Source organism: Talpa occidentalis, unplaced genomic scaffold (genome assembly GCF_014898055.3).
Source record: "Talpa occidentalis isolate TD23 unplaced genomic scaffold, MPIMG_talOcc4v2.1 talOcc4.3, whole genome shotgun sequence".
Classification (NCBI taxonomy): Eukaryota; Metazoa; Chordata; class Mammalia; order Eulipotyphla; family Talpidae; genus Talpa; species Talpa occidentalis.
In genome coordinates, this window is record NW_023603184.1 from 97,961,425 (window position 1) to 97,985,766 (window position 24,342).

General features: G+C 33.4%; 1 protein-coding gene across 1 annotated transcript in view; it reads right to left on the reverse strand.

The window, feature by feature from the left end:
* SCN9A (sodium voltage-gated channel alpha subunit 9) overlaps window positions 1-24,342 on the reverse strand; it is a 126,201-nt gene that overhangs the window by 20,594 nt on the left and 81,265 nt on the right. The window contains exons 16-19 of the mRNA XM_037523456.2: window positions 23,842-24,198; window positions 18,471-18,947; window positions 5,911-6,028; window positions 804-958 (exon numbers count right to left, since the gene is read on the reverse strand). Of these exons, the coding sequence (XP_037379353.1) occupies window positions 804-958; window positions 5,911-6,028; window positions 18,471-18,947; window positions 23,842-24,198 (1,107 nt within the window). The remainder of the gene's footprint in view (window positions 1-803; window positions 959-5,910; window positions 6,029-18,470; window positions 18,948-23,841; window positions 24,199-24,342) is intronic.

Genomic DNA, 24,342 nt, shown 5'->3' on the forward strand with positions numbered 1-24,342 from the left:
TTTCTCTAGCTGAAGATGGATTTCTATTGGCTTATCTCTGTTAGTTTCAGCAGGAAAGAAAAAACAGGGAAGAAAGGGCTCAGGGAGCTTGTAACTCTCCCAGGTTCCCTCAGTCCTTATTGAAGGTGGTTGGTGTGTACAGAACGAGAAACTTGTCACATCCATCCTACAAATACAGTCTGTTTAGCCAGATAACATGCACAGTACTTCATAAGCTGACATTGCTGATCTTAGTCGCCATATCTCTGGGCACCACTATCTCCCTGTATTTGCTCTTCCTCTCATGACACTTTCAAAAGATTGGCAACTTTTCAATTCTAGAAAATATAATTCTCTTTATGCTTCCTTACCATATTATACATACCATTTTATACAGTCCACCTTGTTTGGTTAGAAAATTGTTATTAATCCTTTTAGATATTGCAAAGCATCATCTACCTTTCTGAAGTCTCAAGCAGAAAATTGTTCTCCTTGCTCCAGAGGTTTGTCATGTATACGCTGTACTTACAAACATACCCCATTTCTGTAATCACTTGTGCCTCTCTCTTCCTCAGTGTTCGCTGAGCATCTTGAGAAAAGTACCTGGATCTTATCCATCTGTACATTTTGGGCAGCAAGAATAATACCTGCTATGTAGTAGTGCTCAGTAAATCTTTACTGAGCGAAACTAAGTTTCTCCTTGGTACTAACCATAGTGATTAAATTTTAGATAAAATAATCTGCCATGATTTTTTATCTTGCAACTCATTTATTTAAAAATGCTGACTTAATCAATTTATTGCTTTAAATGTCGGATCACTTACCAGCGCACCACTGCTGAGCAGGATCATGAGGACAATGAAGCTTTCAAACCAACTGTGTTCAACTATTTTGAAGCAGGTTTTCCTGATATTCCACCAAATCTTTCCTTTCCCTGATTCTATGTTAACTTGGCAGCATGGGAACCTCCGTACACAACCTGCCAAGAAAGGCATGCATGTAAAATCTTAATGTTTAGAGTAAAATGCACAAAGGAGATATAAAGCAAAGCTTTCCCTAGGATAGTTCCTCAGCCAAATGGTTTCTAACACCTATACCTGCAGCTTCACATAAATTCTCATTGGATGCTACCTTCTCTCACCTAACTCTCCATAGTGAGATTTATCAGTTGTTTCTAACTTAGAATGTATTTGTGTCTTCTTTACTTCCCCAATTTCTCACCAATCTCCACAGTGATTAAACCACTTACTTTTTCATTATTGCAATTCTAATATGGTGCTGATACAGGATGAACACTCAATAATTACTTGATATATTAATGATGAACTAAAACCTGAAGACAAAATATATTTTGGGGTCTTGTTTGCTAATGAATGACTTCTTCCATGTGGAGTTATATTTTTCTCAAGCTACCACTATACTAAAAAGTCCTTTGAAAAACATTATCCCAGGTAATATTAAGAAAATTAGTGAAAAATCTTAAAACCAAGCTCAAAAGAAACAGACCTTAATTAGGAGATGAAACTATTTTAAGTATTTTAAGAATAAATCCAAATACTAAAAACACTCAAGTCCTAGGTATAAAGCATACTACTGAGAAAAACGGAGCAACATTTTATTTAATATGTCATAGGTTTATTCATTTCTCCATTAAACATTTATTGAATATCTTCTATATACTCAGCTGTCTACATAGCTTCCTCTACTTCATAAATTTATTTTTGGTTTTGGTTAGATAGATGATATAGAAATAAATGACTAAATTGGACAACTAAAAGGAATTTAGAGTTAAATTTAAAAAATTAGTTGATTAAAATATAAACAACCAGGATTGCTTTGAAGAAAAGAGAAAATGTAATTACGTTCTTAAAAATTCTAGATGAAAAACCATTAGGAGAAAAAGAAAGCACTATTTAAGTTTAATGGGGGGTGTAATAACCTATTTATTGAACATCTGCTATGCTTTTCTTTTTTTAAAATTGAATTAACACTGGTTTATAACATTATGAAATAACTCAGGTTTATAGATAAATATTGACTTTGTATATTAATCACCAAAAGTCTTTTAGATACTTGTTTTAGAAGTATGTAAGTTAGGTGCTTTAAAAAATAATTGCTTTTTGTAAAAAACATTTTATAAAAATGTTGAGCCTATTATTTCAGATCAGTATGTCTTGAAACAACAAAACTAGAATTCTCATGATGAACTAGACTTAAGACAATGTCTTCTTATAGCTTTTTCCATAATTATGAAGTGAAATTACTTTGTGGGTTCAGTTAATACAGGTGTCTCCTAGGACTTTAATTTCCTGCTCCATAATATGTAAAAAGCTGTTTCCCCTCCGCTCTCCCACCCCACCCCACCCCCAGTCTGATTTTGTTATTATGGATATTTTGTGTTACTGTGCTTTCTCTCTGGAAGTTTTTAAGTTCCCAGAAAACTAAAGCTGTTTGTCATACTACTTCTTCATGCTTACAGTACTTGCTGTCGTTCTCTATAGCCCTTAAAATGCTATGTATAGTTGGCTTAAAACAGATGTAATCCCCCTAGAGTTTTAACATTTTCTAAGCATTTAATCATTATCTGAAAGGTTGAGTCTTTGTGAATACTAGAATTTACACAATGACTAGATTAAAATACAGAGTGAATTTAAAATATACATGTCTTCATTTACACATTAATTATAGTTAACATGACTTTATATCTTAAAGAAATTGTCTTTATTATATTTAAAATAATACTTTATATATCAAATGTATTTAGTAAAGAAAGAATATTTTATAAAATTATATGGAAAGATATATTGGACTTCTACCCAATCTCTTTCAGGACAAAAGGAAATACCAGAAAGAGTAAAAACATTTAAGATAGATTTTTAATATTAACTTGATATTTGACACTGTAGAATTTATTTCAAATTAAAAACAACAGTCTCATCAGAACTCAATCTATCTGCCTCAAGTATAATTACCAGAGGATGAAGTTATCCCTTTGCTTAAGAAAATTTTACTATATGGAATTTATTTTCATTAGTCTTGAAGTTGAAGAGAAATATTACTCTTATGATTGAGGCAAGAAAAGGCACTATACATTTTAATTAGAAAAGTAAATATTTTATCTGAGATGAAGGCTCATAAATATTGCCCTTAGGATTTATCACACCTCAGAGAGTTTCCCTCTCTCATTTTGAGGCAGGAGTGTTCGACCTCCTATCTGGCTTTTAGCAAAGGAATATCCCAAGTGATTTCCAACCTAGCTGGTTAGCAACGTTATCACACCTTCTTTTTAAAAAGGACTATTAATTAAATGTAAACATAAGAGAGAACCTCTCAAACATTTTAATGGGTCCCCGTGGGTAAATGCTATTTCTTTTGGATGTTTTCATTAACTTGCTTCTCGTGATATATTACATAAAGTCTATACTGGGTTTCATCATATTAAACCAATGCTCTCAAAAAAGAAGTCACTTTTGTCTCCAAGACAAATTATCCATTAATAAAAATATATTAGCATTATTTGTATAATTGATGCAAACTTTGATTAGGAAAATCACTTCTTAAAAATTTCTAAATCCTCAAAAACAAATGCTTTATCCACATTTTCTTTGCCAAAAAAGGACAAATACAGGTACAAAGGAGTTGCTATTATATTATTAAAGTTAGAGTTGCCTATTATTTTATAGGGTGTTTACAAAATCAGAACATTTGGGGGGCAGAAGTTGGATTGGCTGACCTATCAAAGTAACAGAATATGTATTACTTTGAGGAAAGGAGGGTATCCTTCTTACACCCTAACCTGCTAAATATGTACATATGTACACATTTATCTGGGAAAGTGATGCTTTATATCACTACTTTACCTCTTACCAATCTTCAAGTCTGGGACTGGAATGCGGAAGGTGTTTAATGATTATTTGTTCTAATTATACTAGAATTTTAGGTCAAAGTCATAAAATGGGTAGAAGAAATCTTGGTAGAATCTGTACAAATTTACATTTACATGGTGCTAATCAATTTATTGAGACTCAGGCAACACATGCTATAAGCATTAAATGCCTTTAACAAGAACACTTTTAAAGGAAACCATGTGTTTTGTTTATGGTATGAATTTCAGCAAACAAAATTTCTGTCAATTTGGTGTCAGACTTGTTTGCTTCTCATATAAAATGGTATTTGACTTGCATTTAAACAAAACTTATGTACCTATTATAGTTTATAAATATCTTTATTCATTTTGTTTCCTGAATGACTGTTAAAAGGAACTGGTTGACAAAATCTTAGAAATGAAAGCAAATCAATGATTTTTACAAAAAAAATTAATGATCATTGTAAGCCCATGAGTAGACATTAAGTCTTTAGCATCATTGTAGTCATAGATTCTATATAAGACTGTTAACAAAATACTTCAAAAGAAAGAGGGAGAGTAGGAGGAAAAAGAAGATAGGCATTATACTAATTAACTTATAAGTATTATTTTTTAAAGTTAATCTCTTTTCAACTCTATGATATGGATGTGGTTATTATAACCCATCTTATAGATGAGCAATCTAAGGTATCAGATTTTAAAATGCGTTCAGTGTTTCAGAGAGAGTTGGCAGTAGAGCAAAACATTCATTTTTATCAGGCTTGAAAACCTGCGCTCTCTATTATTTCATTATACTCCAACTCTACTCCAGTTTTGTGTTTTTATTTAGATGACATAATACTTTCTTAGACAACAGTACATACTTTCCTAAGTCAAGTTCAAATAAAAAGTTTGAATGAAATTCCTGAACAATTCCAGTAGTAAGATGTTCAGTAAGGCAAAAAATAAAATGGAATGAAAGGACATACAGTTAGAAAAGGAATAGACTGAAGCCAAATACACAGGCTTCACACGCCATAATTCTACAGAACAATGATTCACAAATTTTAGTGTGAATTGGTTTCCTGAAAGACTTGAGGCCTCTCCCCAGAGCTTCTGATCAACTTGTAGTTTTTGTGATCAATCTGTAACTAGAAAGGTTAAGGCTAACTCAAAGTCTTTAGCTTGAAAGACAGGATTAAATCATAATGCCACAAAATGAGCTAAAGATTGGAAGAAGCTATAGATTACATGGGGGAGATATCACTAAAGTTTATTTGAAATGTATTAAACTTAAAATATTTAAAGACAATAGGAAAAGATGATCAATGGGGGGAGTTGTAAGCAGTACTAGAGAATGTACTCAAGCAGTACTCAAGAATGAGGCGAAGGGTAAAAACAATGATTTAAGAGTCAACAACATAGAAATCATGATATAACATAGAAACATAGAAACCAGAGATATCACGATAAAACCCATGAGCATATAGGAAATGAAAAGAAGATAACCAGACATGAAATGTTTGTCCAGGGATGTCATTATTTTAGGATGTGCATAAATAACAGTCACTAAAAGAAATGAGAAAATCAACTAAACTCTCAGAGATACAAAACAACAAAGGTAGATTCTAGTCTCTGAAACCAAGAAAGGATAAATGTTGAGACAGACTGCGGTCAAGTTTCTTGAGAGTTAGTGAGTACACTGAACTTTTAGAAAAGGGCAGCAGGACCACTACCCAAGTATTCTAGTGGTCCCATGGTGTTGGAAGCATGAGTTAAGGATTTTAAGTGAGAAGTATGAACAAGCAACAGTAGCAGGGTGCTTTTCACATTACGTATACAATGTAACATACATTATGTATAACACAGTGCCATTGTAAATTAGGACTAGTGGATTATCATGGGTGTGCAAACTGAAGCTTAGAAAGCTGCAGTGATTTGCCCTTAATCATAAACACATGGCTGGATCAGCATGAAATGGAGTCTTTTGACTTTTTGCTAAACAACCCCCAGGAAATAATAAGTTTTAAGGCATAATTCAAAGCACTAATAAATGAATGCAAATTAACTCCTTAATTTTTTCTTACCATCTGTAAAACAGGCCTCTGGCTCATCTGGATTTACAGGTTCAGCCTCTGCTTCTTCTTCTCCAGGTAAAGGGTTATCAACTGTGCTGCACTCAGAGGAACTTGATCGGTTTGGTCTCTAAAAAGTAAGTTACCACCCCACCAGATAGTTTATTTAGAGTTCATTCAAATCTTGCATTTAAGCCATATTTAATAATCAGAGTCATGCAGAGTATTATGAAAAAAGATTAACAAGTGATGGCCATAAAAAACATACAAACACAAATTGAGGTCAAGTAACCTTCCAATGTATTTATGCTTGATCTTTCTATCTAAACATGCTGTGAAATATAAATTTATTTCTTTCATTATGTTAACAAGGAAGTACTTTGAATTAACATAAAGTGATGTTTTGATGTGAACATTTGCAAAATATTTGCTACATTTTTATTCTGTTTTTAATATAAATTTGTGTGTAACAATTATTACGTTAGGTCAACCAAAATATAAAATGCCAATTGCCAATGCTTGATAATTGAAAGGTCAGATCTGACTGTTGGCAGAAAAAAATCTTGTTGATACTTAAAATTTATAAAAAGAAATTAATATAAAGTGAAATTCAAACATGTTCCTTCTATTATCTCTTAGTTGTAAGAATATATATCAGGATGATATAGATAGGAGACATTTCAAGACTAAAAAGTCAAATATTGTCTTGGAGTCAAACTGTCGAAGATCATAGTAAAGATCTCATTCAACAGCACCCATTTTAGTCATACAAATTCAGAATATAATAGAAAAGATCATACAGTATTATTTAAAATGTCAACAAATAGTGGATACCAAAGTGAATGCCACATGCAAACTCTGGAACAGACTCAATGAAATTAAACATGGCAGACTACAATATGAGAGGAATGAATTTTCATTATGATCACATACTGATCATAACAAATCAAGATTTTCCCACCTAGAATTTTATGATCAAACATGTTTACACACATACACATACACAGACATTTTTAGAAAAAATACATACAGCAATTGTAGCAAAACTCCATCAAATTTTCCTAATATTGTTTTCTAAGCAGCACTTTAAAGGAAGAGTTCATTTTTCATTCTCATTTGCTAAACAACATGTGAATATTGAAAACTACTAGTTATTACAGTAAAAACTTCTCTTATTGAAATTACAGATTTAATTAAAAATATAATAGTTCAAACAAATGCAAGTACTAAAAATGAGAAAATACTCATTTTAGTTAAATTGTTTTGATATTTTAATATGTTACTTTGTAACTTTCATGTGGACTTTATCTTTAATAAATATTGAAATATACTTTTGTCTAGTACTTCTTTACTTATCAAGAAAGATAATCTTTTTATCTTTGGCAGTCTACATATAAAGTGTAAAGACAGAGCCAAATATCAGCATTAAGAATAAAAGAATGCTACAGTTAGTATCCCTGCCTTCCTATTAAATATGATATTGACTGTAGGTACTTCATAAAATTTTTTTAAAGCTTTATTTATTTATTTATACAAGCACTGGGTACAGTCAGAGGTGCGGGAGGGTGAGAGAATTCACCAGAGCCAGAGCAGAGAGTAGAACAGGCAGAGTGACGAAGTACACTGCTGAGGGGAGCAGCGGGCAGCAGGAGAGGTCTGCGCGCCATGTGGGACTCTCGCCCAGTTGCTGGGGATCGAACCAGCCCTGCAGAGGCTGCGGGCAGCTTCGCAACCCAGCGCTCAACCGCTGCGCCACTGGGGAGGCCCACTTTATAAAATTTTATCCTTTAAATTTATACAGTTGATTAAAAAATGTTAAATATAATAGCATATAGCCAAAAATAAAAATCCCCTTCACGCTACCCTGACTCTATCCCTTTGTGATAACTACTATACAGGATATACAAATACGTACATATGCAATTGTATATGCATATTTTTCCATATTCTTCAATTATCCATAATACACTGAAGTAGTATTGAAATATGCCTAATTTTTTTTAAATATGTCTAATCGTGATTATAAACTATTGTGGGTATCTAGGAAGTCTCTTTCAATTATTGAAAATATGATCAAATTAAAAGCTTTTTTATTCTTCGTGGTCTTCTTTTAATTGCCTGAAAGTGTGTTTTCTATATCATTTCATATTAAATATAGGTGTCATATATGAAATTGTCTTAAGCTAGTCACTTATAAATTTATTACTGACATTTCCTAGGATAAGCATTCACATTGCAATGCTATTTCATACTACTACGAATAGTAGCTAATACTAATTGACCATTTATTATTTCTAGAAGTATGAAGTGAGGTTGTCCAAAAACTTGATAATCTGGATACTTAAAAGCAGAAAACCATAAAATATATGACATCATTTTAGAAAACATAGAACTCAACGAAAACCTATACCCCAAAGACATATAATGAGATATAAATCAAAATTACCTCAATAAAAAAAAATTACAGAAGATGGTTGGTGTTGAAAACTTTCCAAAGATTTTAAATTTAAAGTACACACAATGTAGTGTGCTTCATGCAACAAAAGATTTTCTTTGAGGAGTCAAACCTAGAATAGTTATTAACTTGAGCATCAAAACAGAGGATAACAGAAGGTTGAGCAAAGCAAATCAAAAGGAAAAGATGGGCATAAATGAGCAGAAAATTAAGGGAGACATTAGTGATAAACTAAGTTCCAATGTATGTCAATAAACTCAAAGGACACTTTAGAGGGGGCATTCTGCAGATAGCTACTATACTGTGGGACAGAGTTCAGTGTTTTCCAACTTCACCCTTCTCTTATGGGATAACTTGAATTTTAAATAATCTTTTACTGGTATAGAAAGAAAATATGATCTCATGCCCCTTGCAACTGTTAGGGAGTTGCCAATTTATTTGTTTTGTTTTTTTTGTTTTGTGGGTTTTAGCCTTCTTGGGTAAATGCAAACATTATCATTTATAGCCTTTTAAAAATTGGAAATCACCAAAGATATTACCATTTGTGTCTTTCATCCAGAGTATAATGATATTTAGTTTCTTTACAAGTTTTAGCCTTAGGGACCCCTCAAAGTCCCCCCAGTCCTTTTCGGTTCTTGCTGAAATTCCTATCTCTGTTAAGATTCCTTTAAAAATGTAACGTCCTGAGTGAAAAAGTACTACAATATTCTCCATCAATGGAAAATTCAGTAGTATTTTCCAATGTTATTAGATTTAAATTTTACTTCCACTTAATTTAGCAGAAAAATTCTCTATTTACTAGTTACAATAAACTCTTGGCTCACATTATAATTATGGGCAACTAAAACACCAGCATTTTTTCAAATACAGATCAAGTAAACAGACTTTTTCATTTCCTGGAGTTCTTTGTTTATTGCTACCAGAGAAACTGTGTAGGCTTTCTGGGAACAGCTGCTTATTCAGCAGGAAATCCACTTAACAGTTCCATCACAGGGTCAATGTGATATGTTGGTGAAATAATGAGGTCATCTCTCAGTAACCACCAGGGAAATTCAAAATAAAACCAACAGTTTTACTGAGAGTTCTTAATTTTCCGAGAACCTTCTAACTAGGACATTTTCTATCCAATAACATGACAAATTATGTGAATAAAAGATAGGGTCTTGAATACAAAATCAAACAAACAAATGCAACAGCATTTAGCCTTATAAGAAGGTTGAACAGGCCATGCATTACTCAGCCAGATTCTGCGGTATCATTGTGGAATTTATTTCTGATGAAAGGAAAGCAGTTATCAATCAGGTCTTGGAATGAAAAGCGATCGAACTATTAAAGGGTTTTGTGTGCTAACACAAAACTGATATTGCACAGAACAGATATTTCAGTAGCTGGAATACAGTGGGTCAAATCCAAATGTATGTTTTAAAACCTTTGAAGCAAACATTTAGAAGCGTTACTAGCACCTGCTAGAAAATTGCAAAAACTAGGTCAATTAGGATCAGAACATAGGCAAATGATGGCAAAAGTAAGGTAAAAGCACAGACTCTAACACTCAAGTTTGTTAAATATTATTTATATTCAAAAATTAGAAAAAGCTAGCTGTACATTTGAGTAATTTCTGTTATCTCCTGAAACTACCTACAATTAGAAAGCAAAAGACTAATTCCAATGAATGGAACAATGACCAGTATTTTAAAAATGTGGATTTAAAATTTGAAAATATAATATAAAGTAAAAATTAGCAGTTAAAACATCTTTCCTAATTTTATGTAGGCAACTTCTGCCAAAGGAAGTGACATATTTCAAGTAATTTGTCATAACTGATAAATATATACAGATTTTTTTTTTTATCAGAAGGACCATTCATTAATATACACTTCGTGTTTTCTAACATGGCTAAAAAATGCTAACAAAAATTTAGGAATTCAAAGAATAGTTTGCCTGTTTTTCTAATGTCTTTTACTGAGGAGGACTCTTAAAATTAACTTCAAATAAAACAGGACAATAATATATGTCTTTTAAAACCTGAAAGTTTTAGCATTATTAACCCTAGAGAGTATCAACCTCAGGATAAAGTTTTGCTTTCATCATTGCACAATGGAAAACAATAATACAAACATCCCAATATGATAGATAAATAAAAGGTTAGAAATGGATTATAAAAAAAGGCAAGATTCTCATTAACATGGATTTCCCCCCAAAGAACATGTCAGTTATTCAACAAGTTATGCTAAAATTAAGATATTACATCTGAGTTGTAATTTTCTTTTATACCTGTTAGAAATATTATATATATTTCTAATTTTAAGGGAAGTGTTTTTATCTTACTGATAGATTTTTCCATGTAAATTTCTTAGTTTCTTGAGGCTACTCTGTATGTGTATATATCTGAGGGAGCTGATGTAGATGTGTGTGTGTAGATATATCAGAAGCTTACTCTCATGAGTGCATAATATTGCTTCTGGAATGAAAATAAGAATTTCAAGCACATATAACTCATTCACTCATAGGCAGGGCCTGTTAATTTTTAACTGATGTATTTTTTTATAATCAAACATTACTTACTGAAATGATTATAGCAATAAAGGCCTAGTTATCATTGTGTTTAAAATCACCTTATAAAGTTTTCCTGGAAACTAGATAGTTTGATTGTCCCCAACTTTCTAGATGTATACTCAGAAAGCAGCTTAACTGTCTGAAACTTAATTTCTTTAAATGTTAACAGAATGGTCCTTTTTGGTTCTGAGATTTTATGCTTATGCCTGAAATATTTCTCCCATAAAAATTCTTGATAGTTTCAATTTGACTTTTTAAATATGACTTTTTCCAACTTTGAGATATAATTGTTATGTAACATTGGGTAAGTGTAAAGTATACAGTATAATGATTTGGTACATATGGTGAAATGTTTACCAAATAAGGTTAATTAACATATATATCATCCCACATAATTACCATTTTTTTGTTGCAGTTGTTGCTATGGTGAGAATATTAAAAATCTACTCTCAAAGCAATAAATGTGACATATAATGTGTTATACATTTATACATATATAGATAAAATAGGGAGGCAAAATTCAAATTAAATGTTGCTTCATGATTCATGCCACCTTCTATAGCTTACTTTTATAATCCATCCAGTAAAAATCTATGTATCATGCATTTGAAATCACCTAAAAACATGAAGATATATCAAGGAAGTCATTAAGGGAATCACAAAAAATGATGAAATTGCCCCAGTAACATGCTGTGATATCATCTATGGCACAATTTTGTGTTTCTACTTTCGCAATGGGTCAGGCAGAAAGATTTTGTAGCTGAACAGCATGCATGACACTGAAAAAAAAATATCATATATGTATGATTTTTTTTTTAAGGTAACCTGTTTATAAGTGGCCACATATGTCTCTGCCTGGTTAAAACCACAGAGTTGCATCTTGATTGATCCAATTTGTTTTTACCCCTGTGAGAAGTAAAAAGGTCAGGTACTGAAGTTTAGAAATATAGCATGATGAGTCACGTGATCTGAAATGTCTAAAGTCACATACTTGTAAGCAGAAATTAGTTATATGCTTGAAAACACATGCTACATGCTCAATGCAAAGCAGTATTATTGAAACATATTAATTCTATTAAATATTAAACGTTGACTAAAAAGTCCTGCTATATAATTCTATTATTTTGGAGATTAATTTAAATACTATAAAGTGCTAAGGAACTCTTTTGCTCTTCATAAGAGCTATTTTAAAATATCCTCCTGACTGCAAATTTAAGGGACCCAGAGAGGTAAGATGGGAGGTAGGAAATAAAAAGGGAAGCTCCATAGACTATGGTGGAGGATTACTGGTGCACTTGTTGGGCATGGTATTATACAGACACTTGGAGAGGTGTGCACCTATGTGCCCTAAACATGCAGTGTTATGAGCAAATGTTACTTCAATAAAATAAACTAATATTAAGTGATTCTCAATGTTGGAGTGGGTTAAGAATAATGTAGTTTTTAAAAGCATATGCAAAATTTAGTATTTCTTGATTTACTTTTTAATTGTCACATTTAATTTTGACATTTCAAAAGAACTTTAGGAAAGGGATATTTTCAAATTGATCAAAATAGAACAAAAATATTAATTTGAATATGTCAGACAAAAATTTCATTGTTTTTTGACAAATGAGCAAATACAATAAAGATGAAAGATTTTCAAATAGTTTGGAAACAATCTGCAAAAAAGAATAGTTGAAGTAAATTTCTATAGAATTTTTTATATTTTAAGAACCCGTGCATAAAATATGGAATCAAATGTCAGTTTCCCATAAAGGTTTAGCTATAAACATTCTCTATATTCTGCCTCTTTGAGGAAAAATCTTTATAAACAGTTTAAAGTGTATCTAAATGGCCTTTGAATATCACACATGGGACCAGAGAAAACTGTGAGGAGTGGAAGTACTAATACCTTAAAATTTTCATCAAATCTCTCAGTTAAGCTGATCAAAAATGCTATTATCAAAAAAGGTATTGCTAAACATAAAAAACTAGGCTCAAAAGTGTGTCTCTCGGGTCTGTCGTCACCCAGTCTTACTACCTAACATAATCATAGTTTCAACCTCCCTGAAAAGTGTATTCGTAAATCAACCTGGAGCTTCCTTGTCACACTAATGAGGTAATCTGCATGATAATCTTATTGTTAATAAAATGACAATTCAAGCTCTTAAAAAAAATTCTACACATAGTCCTGATAAGAAAATGATTAAGACCACCATATGGTAAAAAGACATCAATATTTAGCCTTGATAACTGCAAATATTCAAACAATGCTTTATCAAATCCATAAAAGAAGAACATTTCATAACAAGTTAACACACTTGTTTTTCCAGAGATGAATAACTGAGTAAACAAATGAATGGAAAGATAAATGAACAAGTAATTAGGTGAATACTGTTTTTTCCTTTGCCTGGAATTTCCTTCTCCACCATAATCACCCAATGAAATGAACATCATTTAGAGTCAGGCTAAAGTTGTTCCACTTTTCATGTGCTTTCAACCTGATATCCTCAGTAGACTGGTTCATTATCTGTTGTGGAATGTGCTATATTACCATGGCAGACTATAAACTAATAAATTAGCATTAAGGAAATTAGAGGCTGAATATGAATCAGCAAACGTACAATATCATTATAAAATTTGATCCTGAATTGCAATATTATATGACCATAACAGAAATTAATTGTACTGCTGCTCACTCCCTTGCCTTATGATGTTATGTGGCATGGTGATAAAAAAACTTGGAGTTTGAATTTTTAAAAACTCCCAGAAATATCAGTGTCTAAACAGTTTCATTTCTTAATCCTTTAGCATCTTAGTCATCTGTAAATAATTAATAATATCCACTATCTCAGGTTGTCTCAAGGAAGAAAATTATATAATGTATATAAAAATGGCTAATGTATATATTTTTCTTTGTTCTCTTTGATGCTTTCTTCTTTTGTGTTCACCTCTCAGGTGCTGAATCATCACTTGTCCTATGATTTTTTTTAAGATGTATTTACTTATGCATACAAGAACTGGGGTACAGGCCAGAGGTGCAGGGGAGTAAGATGATTCACCAGAAACAGAGTGGGGAGCAGAACAGGCCGACTGACTGAAATACACTGCTGAGAGGAGCAGCAGGCGAGACGGGGAGGTCTGCTGTGCCATGTGGGTAGCTCCCTGGTTGGCCAGAATTAAACTTATGCTGCAGAGGCTGCGGATAGCTTCATAGTGCTGTGCTTAAACCCTTGCGCCACCAGGGAGGCCCTGTCCAATCATTTTCTGTTGTCTCTGTAGTGTAAAGATGTTATGGTACACTGCCCAGATCTTTTAGGCAAGTCACTCATTCCTCCAGGAATGTTGGCAGCTGAAGTCTCAAGGCAAGTCCCTCAATGGGAATTGTTATGCAGAAGGGAACTGTCTATCCAGGGTTTCACTTCCTCCACTGGAAGGGCAGGGGAAGAGCTTGCATTTGTTTGGGAGGTGGAGTTGGTGATCTCAGTCAGTGAGTGACAAACTTCACCCCTACCTCCACACTTTTGACATCATATTACAACTCCCAGCATGCTATGAATCTGTCTCTTCCTAAAAGAGGGGGGAAGTGGATGGAGAACTGCTGAGAACTAAGAGCAGAGCAGAAAGGCCATACTGACCCTGAAAAGACCAAAACCAGGCGGTCCTCCTCCTTTTTTACTTGGAACAGGCAGTGTGGACCTGCTTCTCTCTTCAAATAGGTTTCAATCATCATCTTCACCTTGGATGGATTATCCAACTTGGATGGTAATTTTGAACTTCAGGTCTCTCTGAACCATAGTTTCTGGTTTCTTTAAGTGCTTCTCCTCAAAGATAGGAGGCTAGTTTTACTCTTTTTCATTTAAGATGGTACCAGACAAAGACCTTTAGCCTATATGCTCTGTAAAAGTGAGTGCACTCATATCATGTTTTCTAGTGTCTTCCATGGCATACATATAGTAACAACCAGGAGCTTAGTAAATGTGAGGGGAACACACGATAGCAATAGTGCATAGAAAATGTACTTGGGTGGAGTCCTTTGAAATTTTTATTCCACAATGATCAAAGTGAATGAGGGGTTCATATGGGCTTTGTTTCCCTATGGAACTTGAAGCTTTGCATAAATGTGTTTGCAGTGTTTTAATCTGCACCTGGGAAGGTGAGAAGTTGAAGCAAAATATAAAGGTTTTGTTGCAGTATTTTTTCCTAGTACCTCAGCAACAGTGTCATCTTAATCTTGACAGAGTGTTTCAAGACTCTAAAGAACAATTAAGTAAAGCTAAGTATCTGCGCTGACCTGAGAAGGAATAAATGGGGGCTCCTTCTGTGAGGAGATTTTACCCAGAATGTTGAACTCTGCTGAGAATGTGAACAAAATCACTTAAGCCTGCCTTCGTAAGTAAGTTAGATTTGTCAAAAGAGCAGTAAAAATGGAATTGGGGATTTATTTACAGTGCGTTTTAGTTTCTCTGAAAGCTGTAAGAGTTTATACCACTTCAAATATCATATGAGGCCATTATGTTTTAAAATATCTAGAAAAATAAAGTGGATAAATTTAATGTTTTTCTCAGAAACTTGCATAAACTTTCAAAATCAATGTTTTAATTCTTTTAAAATGCCTTTAGTTTTCTCATTTTTAAAACAGAGAATTTGTAATAAATGAAAGCAAAGGGACTCTTTACCCTCTAAGAAGGAACTCTCAGCTTTAATAAAAAAGTTATTTAGAATTTTAGAGCTTTCAATTTTGAGGCTTGGCAGGATTTAAAAAATATATACATTTTAAGGATTTAGTTAAGCAAGATGCCAGTCAGATTAAATTATTGCAGTTGGGTGAATTTTTTTTTTCTTAAGCAACTTTTAGCACAGTACCTGGAGCTTAGCAGATCTCAATAAATATATATTGAATGAATGGGCACATTGCATGTTTCACTTTTGGCTAATAATGAAGTGGCACTTTGCTGATAGTGGTAAATTTCTGTGCAGTATGTTTTTAATGTTTGCTGTGTGCTTAGAGGGCTGCATTGTGCCAACAGAGAAGGCTGATACTGAGGGAGCATCAGCTGTGTTTGCATTCTGAGGAGCAGTGACACAGGGCTTATTTTCATGGCAGCACTCTCTTGATCTTAAAACTGACTCTTATCTCCAGTGAGATGCTGATGTTCTGTTGTTTCCTCAGCACTGTTTAAGATATTTTACCCAACACTTTACTTGAATTCATCTCTTCCCTCATTTTATGTAAGGGGTTTTATTGTAAAATATTTGACTTTATTCTGGAATAAATCTCAACTTTTAGATGATAGTGTTAATGATTAATTCAATAATAAAATAGTTAACATTTTCTAATTGTGAGTAAAGTTCTTTGCTCTTCCTGAGTTGGTATTCTTAGTTAGAAAGTGAAATACTAAATGAGCATATCTAGAAGATTCCCTTTAACATGTAATAATTCAAACTACAAAGAATAAGAATGTTGCCAGCAACTAAGGAAATCCATGTAAGATTAGGCACAGGCTATGAGCAAGGAAAAACAACCAGGTAAGAAATAATTTCTCCCAAATATTAAAACATAAGAAGCGTTTTGGATATTCTACCAAGCTATCAAAATTCCTTAACACCTAGAATTCCAACTTTATTCCAAAAGACTGCCAGATTAGGATTTTACAACTCTAACCCTTGTTAACATAGAGTAAAACCAACTACTGTTCCTAAGATAGGGTATGTGGAATCTGATTTTTAACCTTCAAACTTAAAAAGCCATACATTTTGAATTTGGAAGCTAGTCCTTCTTTCATGGAAAGGTTTAAAAACTAAAAAATATTTTATTCTTTATTTTGTCATCATGGAAAAAATATCTTTGGCTTCTTAGAAATATATATTCAAAATTTATTTGAATTTTGAACATATTTACTTATGTTTTAAGTAAATATTTAAATAAATATTGAGCATTTACTATGTACCTAACACTGGCATATGGCCAGTACACACACTCACACATGGCTTATTCCAAATCCATTATATATTCATGGAAGCAAGCCTTCATATAGGAGCAAGCAGTTAGAAAACATTTAATAAATACCTCTCAAATACATTCAAATGTAACCTAATGACAGGAAATATATTTGAAAGTGATATCTTGAAACTTTAAAGAGATGCCATAAAATGATTTCTCATAAAATTTACTTATGGTTATTATATCCCCTATTAATAAAAATATAGTTTAATGCATTGAACACATGCAACGAGATGTGGTGAAAGATACAAAAATTTTTAATGAAAGGGTTGCTTCTCTCAGTGAGTTTACAGTTGTGGAATATGCTCTCTTACCATGGTAGATTATAACAATTTCTCAAAAAAAAAATTAAAAGGCTATATAATAAATGCAAAAGATTTAAATTTTGTGGGTTCAAAATGAGTAGCAATCATACCTGTTTGGGGAGAAATTAGGAAGGATGCAATAGCTACTACTTTTGAGCAGTTTGGGTGCTGTTCTAAGCATTCTTTTTTTTTTTTTTTGAAAGATTCATTCATTTATTTATTTATTTATTTATTTATTTATTTATTTATTTATTTATTTATTTATTTATTTATTTATTTATTTATACAAGCACTGGGTACAGTCAGAAGCGCGGGAGGGTGACGGGTGACAGAATTCACCAGAGCTAGAGCGGGGAGCAGACCAGGCAGACTGACGAAGTACACTGCTGAGGGGAGTAGTGGGCGGCAGGAGAGGTCTGTGCGCCTTTGCCGGCAGCTGGGGATGGAACCAGTGCTGCAGAGGCTGTGGACAGCTTTGCAGCCCAGCGCTCAACTGCTGCGCCACCAGGGGAGGCCCCTGTTCTAAGCATTCTTACATGTGTTAATTCATGTAATCCTCACCCAACCCTATGATATTGGGGTAATAGTTTTACACACAGGGAAGGTGAGGGCTACGTCTTCAAAGATGTGTATCACATTTTGACCAAAGAAAGAAATCTCAAGTAAAGTCATGCAGATAGTTGACTGTGGCTCAGAAGGAAATCAGCTTGGACAGGGAGCAGGGGAATGCTTCCAGGTAAGTACTTGGAGAAAACTGATCAAAGCTGGTCAAGCCCTAGTGTGAAATCTTATCTCTGGTCTGTAATTCAGGAGACTTGGGAGACGTAAGACACTTCTAAGGAGAGACTTGTTTACAATGGAGCCCAAGTAAAATTTATCAAGTAAGTGGACTACAGTAGATAGGAAATGGAGGCAGCAGTTGGGACTTACCTTGGAATGATTTAGGCAAGAAGTAGTAAAAGCAAAGACAAAGATGAAAAGGAGCTGTGGATCCGTCAGATACTGGAAGGAAACTGACGTTAGGACTAGTAACAAGCAGGATGAAGGAAGAGCAGACTCAAAGATACCTAGTTCTCTCAAATACACCTAAGCAGGATTAACTAAATTATTAAGAACCAGCATAATCGTACCAGATGAATCTTCAGAAAGTTGTGTATAGACTCAATACCAGCCACATGCTATATTAGAATTTATGACAGCAAAAATCTGAAATTTTGATTGATTTTATACCAATTCATAAGATGAAACAAAGTATATTAAACAATCTTACCCCTTTGCTATATTCACTATCTGTGTCACTGCTTAGTTCTTCAGTATTCATATTTTCCAAATCAGATTCCCCAGGGGCAATTGGCACTGTTACCGTCAGGCTGGCATTATGAATAAATGATTGACAATCACTTTCTTCCATGAAGTATCTGTCCATGCTGCTTTCAAAACCACTGGTTTTATCTTTGTCCTTGTGGAAATTCTGATCTTTGCTCATTTCAGCAAGTGTGCGGTTGGAGATAGAGTTTTCCTTTGTATTATTTAGATCTTTTGCTTGTTTTATCTCTTTGGAAACCTTTGGTTTTTTGGAAAATGCTTTTAGAATAAATTCATGTAAGGTTTGCTTCACATAATTTATTCCCTTCTTGATTCTGGCCACAGCAATCTGGAGGTTGTTTGCATCAGTGTCTTCTTCAATTGCTGTAAGGTTGTCTGAACTAAATGAGCTCAGTAATAAAGCCAGAAATAGGTTCAGGACCTATATCAGGGTGGGGATAGTGTGTGGCAAAATAGGGAGAACAAAAAAAAAAAAAAGAAAAAGAAAATAAGCACAACGTTCTGAAATACAGGTTAAAAGCCAAACCAAAATGAGCAGCCTTACACTTCTTCACACATTGATAAGAATATGTGATGTCTGGGAAGCAGAGGTCAGCCGTATCCATGAAGTATCATGTGAAGCAAAGAGAATGCTCCACCACCATTATCACTGTGTCATTTCCAACCCCATTTCTGCAGCAGGAGTTCCTTGGTCAAATTCCCTACTATGAGACTAAAAAGCCATCCTAACATTCACCTATGTTTACTATTTAGTTACCTTAAAAAATAAGTAGAACGAGAAAATTTTGACTAGTGTCTGTAGCACTGCAGTAATGTAGGCCAAGATTCATGCTCACTTTTCCCAAAAGATAAAATGCCATTTGTCATAACAAATGGAATATATAATACTTGCAGAGCTCCTACTAATAAAATATTCTGTTCAAGAAATTGTGCCAGGTTCCAACTTAATGAAGCTTTTAAAGCACATAAAAGGACCTGCCCATTGAACCCAACTGAAATGAAGTAATGGCAGTTTGATTGGATGGCTTCATTGCCAACCATTTGACCCTGGTAGAGAATAAAAGAGGTCAGGACAATGCCTAGCCTTGAAGCAAAATTTTGTTTGTGTGCTGTCTGAGGTAGGAGTCCTGATGAACTCAAAAGTGCTTAAAAAAAGAATTTTGATGGAGGGTTGAAAATATGTAAAATGTATTTAATTATTTTATATAGAAAATAATATTATTGTTAAATAATCTTGTTAATGAACAAGACTATTGAATTACTTTCTTGTAAACTTTCTTCACGACCAAATACATCCACATGATATTAAAAGAATAAAAATTAGATCAAGTAAGGGGAAGAGACTCACCCCTGATTTTGGTCACACCTAAAACATTTTCTTAGAGATTTAAGTAGAAGAGAATAGGTCAAAACTTTCTATATCAATAAATCTAGATGAAGAGGACTACTTGGTTGGGGGACGGGAGGTCGAGGGAGGAGATAATCACAGAAAACAACTTTGATGACTCACTTAAGGAATTCTAAAGTTTTATCTTCACTTTGATCTTTACTGCCCATGAGAAAATATATTTCACAATGAATTGTTTGATATGTGCATTTTAATAGTTATGTTGACGATAAGTCAAATTAATTTTACTGCTTTAGCCTCCTTAATCAATGCAAGTGTTAACAGACTTTTAAAAAAAATTTCATTAGCTTTATTTCCAGATTTATTGAGATGTAATTAACATATAACATCGTGTAGGTTTGAGGTATACAATATAACAGCTTGATATACATTGTTATTGCAAATGATTATTTCAATAGAGTTAGCTAATGCCTCTATCATGCCACATAATTAACATTTTTTAAATAATTTAAGATCTACTTTCTTGGGAACTTTCAAGTGCATAATATAGTATATATATGTATAGTATATATATGTATATGGTATAATACAATATATATCAACATATAATATGGCAGTATTCACCATCATCACCATGGTCCCAGAACTAATCCATATTTTAAATGGAAACCTGTACTCTTTGACCAACATCTCCCCATCTCCTGCACCCCAGACTCTAAACACTATCATTCTGGTCTCTGTTTCCATGAGTTCATCTTTTTTTTAGATTCCACATATTTCAATAATATGCTTCTGATATATCACTTCTTCATTGAGGATAAATACTACAATAACTCCCATTCCTTAAAAAATTAAAACGACTAATAATTTATCATAATCTACTGGCTATCACAAAGAAACATGAATTCCACACTGTATCATGTACCCATCATCATGTTAAGCAAGGAAAGAAATATTGGGTTGTCAGAAAAGTCATGATGTATTCTTTCTATGTTTTTTCAAGCAAATATGTGCCATGACCCAATATTAACGTATATTTGATCAAAGACTCATACTGATAAATGTTTGTTACCAGTTTCCTATTGAAGCCATTAGCATACTAAAATCTTCTATTTTTCTAAACTATACTTTTACTGTTATGGTTTTAAACCTTTTCATTAATTGGCAGTAAAGTGACCTAAGTAATAAATAAGAGTGGAAAAAAAGATATGTTAACATATAGTTGTAATATATGGAAAACCATATCAGAAATATAATTTTTTGTTTCTTTTCAGATTTTAATTCTATATCATTAATAATTCCTTAGTCAAGTGATGGTCATCAACTTTATCAATCACGCTTTTGGTTTTCATTATCACTACTGAATAATTAATAAATGTCACATAAATCACTCATGACCAATTCTACATGAATTAAACACTTGCCAATACATCCCATTTATTTTTAATTATAAATTTATATTGCTTTTTAAAGTAATCCCTCACTCTCATACCTATGCTCATGTTTAAATATACTATGTTAATATTCTTTGAAAACCCACTGAAAAGCCTCCCTTGAGTTACCATTTAGAACTTTCCAAGTAGCAACAGCATTTTATTTTTACCTTGCAGCTAGTATTTTCTATTTTTTCCTTTTCTGATAATATTTGCATACTACTTTTCTCTATTGTAAAAGACTGTAAGCAACTTGAAGACTGATTACTTCATAAGTACTTTTTTTCCCAATGGCCTCACAATACCTAAATACATTACCTTTCAGAGAAAATGCATAAAAATACTTAAATGAATGATCTGAGATAGTCTAAGGAATCCCTCTCATTTTACATATACAATTTAAAATATTTGTGACCACTGACTTGTTTTGACACCCTATTTGTTATAAAGAGTTACATTTCCATATTTTTTTGTTGAAAAATTTTGTACAAGGAAATATACAGATAAATCCCTTTATGGGACCTGACAAGTGCAAAAGTTAAACTCTGAAGAACTACACAGAAAATAGGCATTTCATTTCATATTGAAAGGTATTTGTGAAGTCTATATAAAACTAGAAAAAGTTTTACTAAAACTTCCAGGTTATCAAGAATTACAGAATTGAAACTCAGTCAATACTTTGTGCAGTTTGGACTGCATAATTTACTTCATGTATATCTGACCATTTAATGGCACCAAACAGTGCCATTTATTATGTGACTTATTGGATGTAGACGTCTGTTCTAGGTTCTGAATTACTTTTGCCATGGAGGCCTTTTGAAAGGATAAAATAGAAACTGCTTCTCCAGTTAGTGGGATTTGAACCACAACCTGGAATACCTGATGAGGAATACAATGTATGGCAGAGCCAACATGGTAGCTTTGAAAAATCAAAGTGGGTGAGTAATAGAACATTCTACCTGGATTTTCTCCTGCTTATAAGCTCAAAAGTCTGCCCTAAGGTCTTTAAGTACATTTGTTACCAAATAAACATTTTATTACATATCAATATCTGGTCTTTTCTTTTGGATTCATATCTCCAAAAATTTTAAGTAATGATAATAATGCAAAGCCAAAGAAAAAGAGTTCAAGTCAAGCAAACATTAATGAAGTAGTAGGAAGATCAATTTTATTTTTTTATTTTTTTAAATTTTTAAAAAGATTTATTTATTTATTTATTTATACAAGAACTGGGTACAATCAGAAGCGCAGGAGGGTGAGAGAATTCACCAGAGCCAGAGCAGGGAGCAGAACAGGCAGACTGACGAAGTACACTGCTGAGGGGAGCAGTGGGCGAGGCAGGAGAGGTCTGTGTGCCATGTTGGACCCTTGCCAGTAGCTGGGGATCGAACTGGTGCTGCAGAGGCTGTGGGCAGCTTCGCAGCCCAGCGCTCAACTGCTGCACCACTGGGGAGGCCCAGAAGATCAATTTTAAAAGATACTATAGAGCAGTGGTGGACAAGCATTTACTGTAATAAATATTACAGGCTTTGTAGGACGCATAGTCTCTACTGGCAACTATTCAACTCTATTCTTGTAGAGACAATAGCCATGGACAATATGTAAATGACTTAGCACATCCATGTTCCAACAGAATTTTGTTTGTGGAGATGTGAATTTTGATAATTTTCATGTGCCATGAAATATTATTTTCTTTTGACTTTTAAAAAATATTTTAAAATATAAACACCATTCATAGCTTGCAACAGTTCTTTGAATGTCCTGAAAAAACTCATGGGCCACAGTTTGTTTATTCTTGCCCTAAATACTAGTCTTATATGTCAATGTGATGCAGCAGGACTAACCCTTTAATTTGCCTTGTTCCATTATAACTTAAATTTTATTGTTATTTTAATCAATTCTATTTGCCATCACAGCTTCATATTTGATTACACTTTTAAGAGAGATGAAAAGCAAATGTAATTCATGTGACATCATTATCAAAATGAGAAAATAAAAAAAAAAAAAAATTTCCATTAAAAATAGGCCTTATTGGGTCTCCCTTGGTGGCACAGCAGTTGAGCGCTGGGCTGTGAAGCTGCCCGCAGCCTCTGCAGCACTGGTTTGATCCCCGGCTGCCAGCGGGGGCCCACATGGCGAGACAGACCTCTCCTGCCATGCCACTGCTCCCCTCAGCAGTGTATTTCATCAGTCTGCCTGTTCTGTTCCCTGCTCTGGCTCTGGTGAATTCTGTCACCCTCCTGCGCTTCTGACTGTACCCAGTGCTTGTATAAATAAATAAATAAATAAATCTTTAAAAAAAAAAAAGGCCTTATTAAGAGAGACTGTGTGGGTGTGTGGGTATATGTTATCTGGGTAAAGTATTAAAAGAACATTTTACTTTCTTCTGTGTTATCCCATTTATTAAAATAACTATTATATTACAACTAATAGTTTTAGATAGAATAAATCCTAAAATCTTTAAAATAACCAGTCATATCATCATAAAACATTTTTATAGAGAATTTTAAATATGTGAACATCTGTTTACATACCACAAGGTTTCCAATCACCATGACCATCATGTAAACAATAAGGCACATGGCTTGACCGGCGACCTCCATGCAGTCCCACATGGTCTCTATCCACTCTCCACACAGCACACGGAACACGATCAGGAAGGAGTGGAAGAAATCATTCATGTGCCAGCGGGGGAGTTTGCAGTCTTCATTGATCTTGCAGACACATTCTTTGTAGCTCTTACCAAAGAGCTGCATGCCAACTACAGCAAAAATGAAGACGATGATGGCCAACACCAAAGTGAGGTTACCCAGAGCTCCCACTGAGTTACCAATAATCTTTATCAGCATGTTCAGTGTTGGCCAAGATTTTGCCAACTTGAAAACTCGGAGCTAAAAGTAAACACAAAGCTTAATATTAATTATTGTGAACAAGATCTCAACATATGTAACATTGAGTTTTGCTCCAAAATTTAAGTTTTTAATTACTATTATCACTGAGCTAAAATTGATTATTTCTATTTTCATTTTCAACTA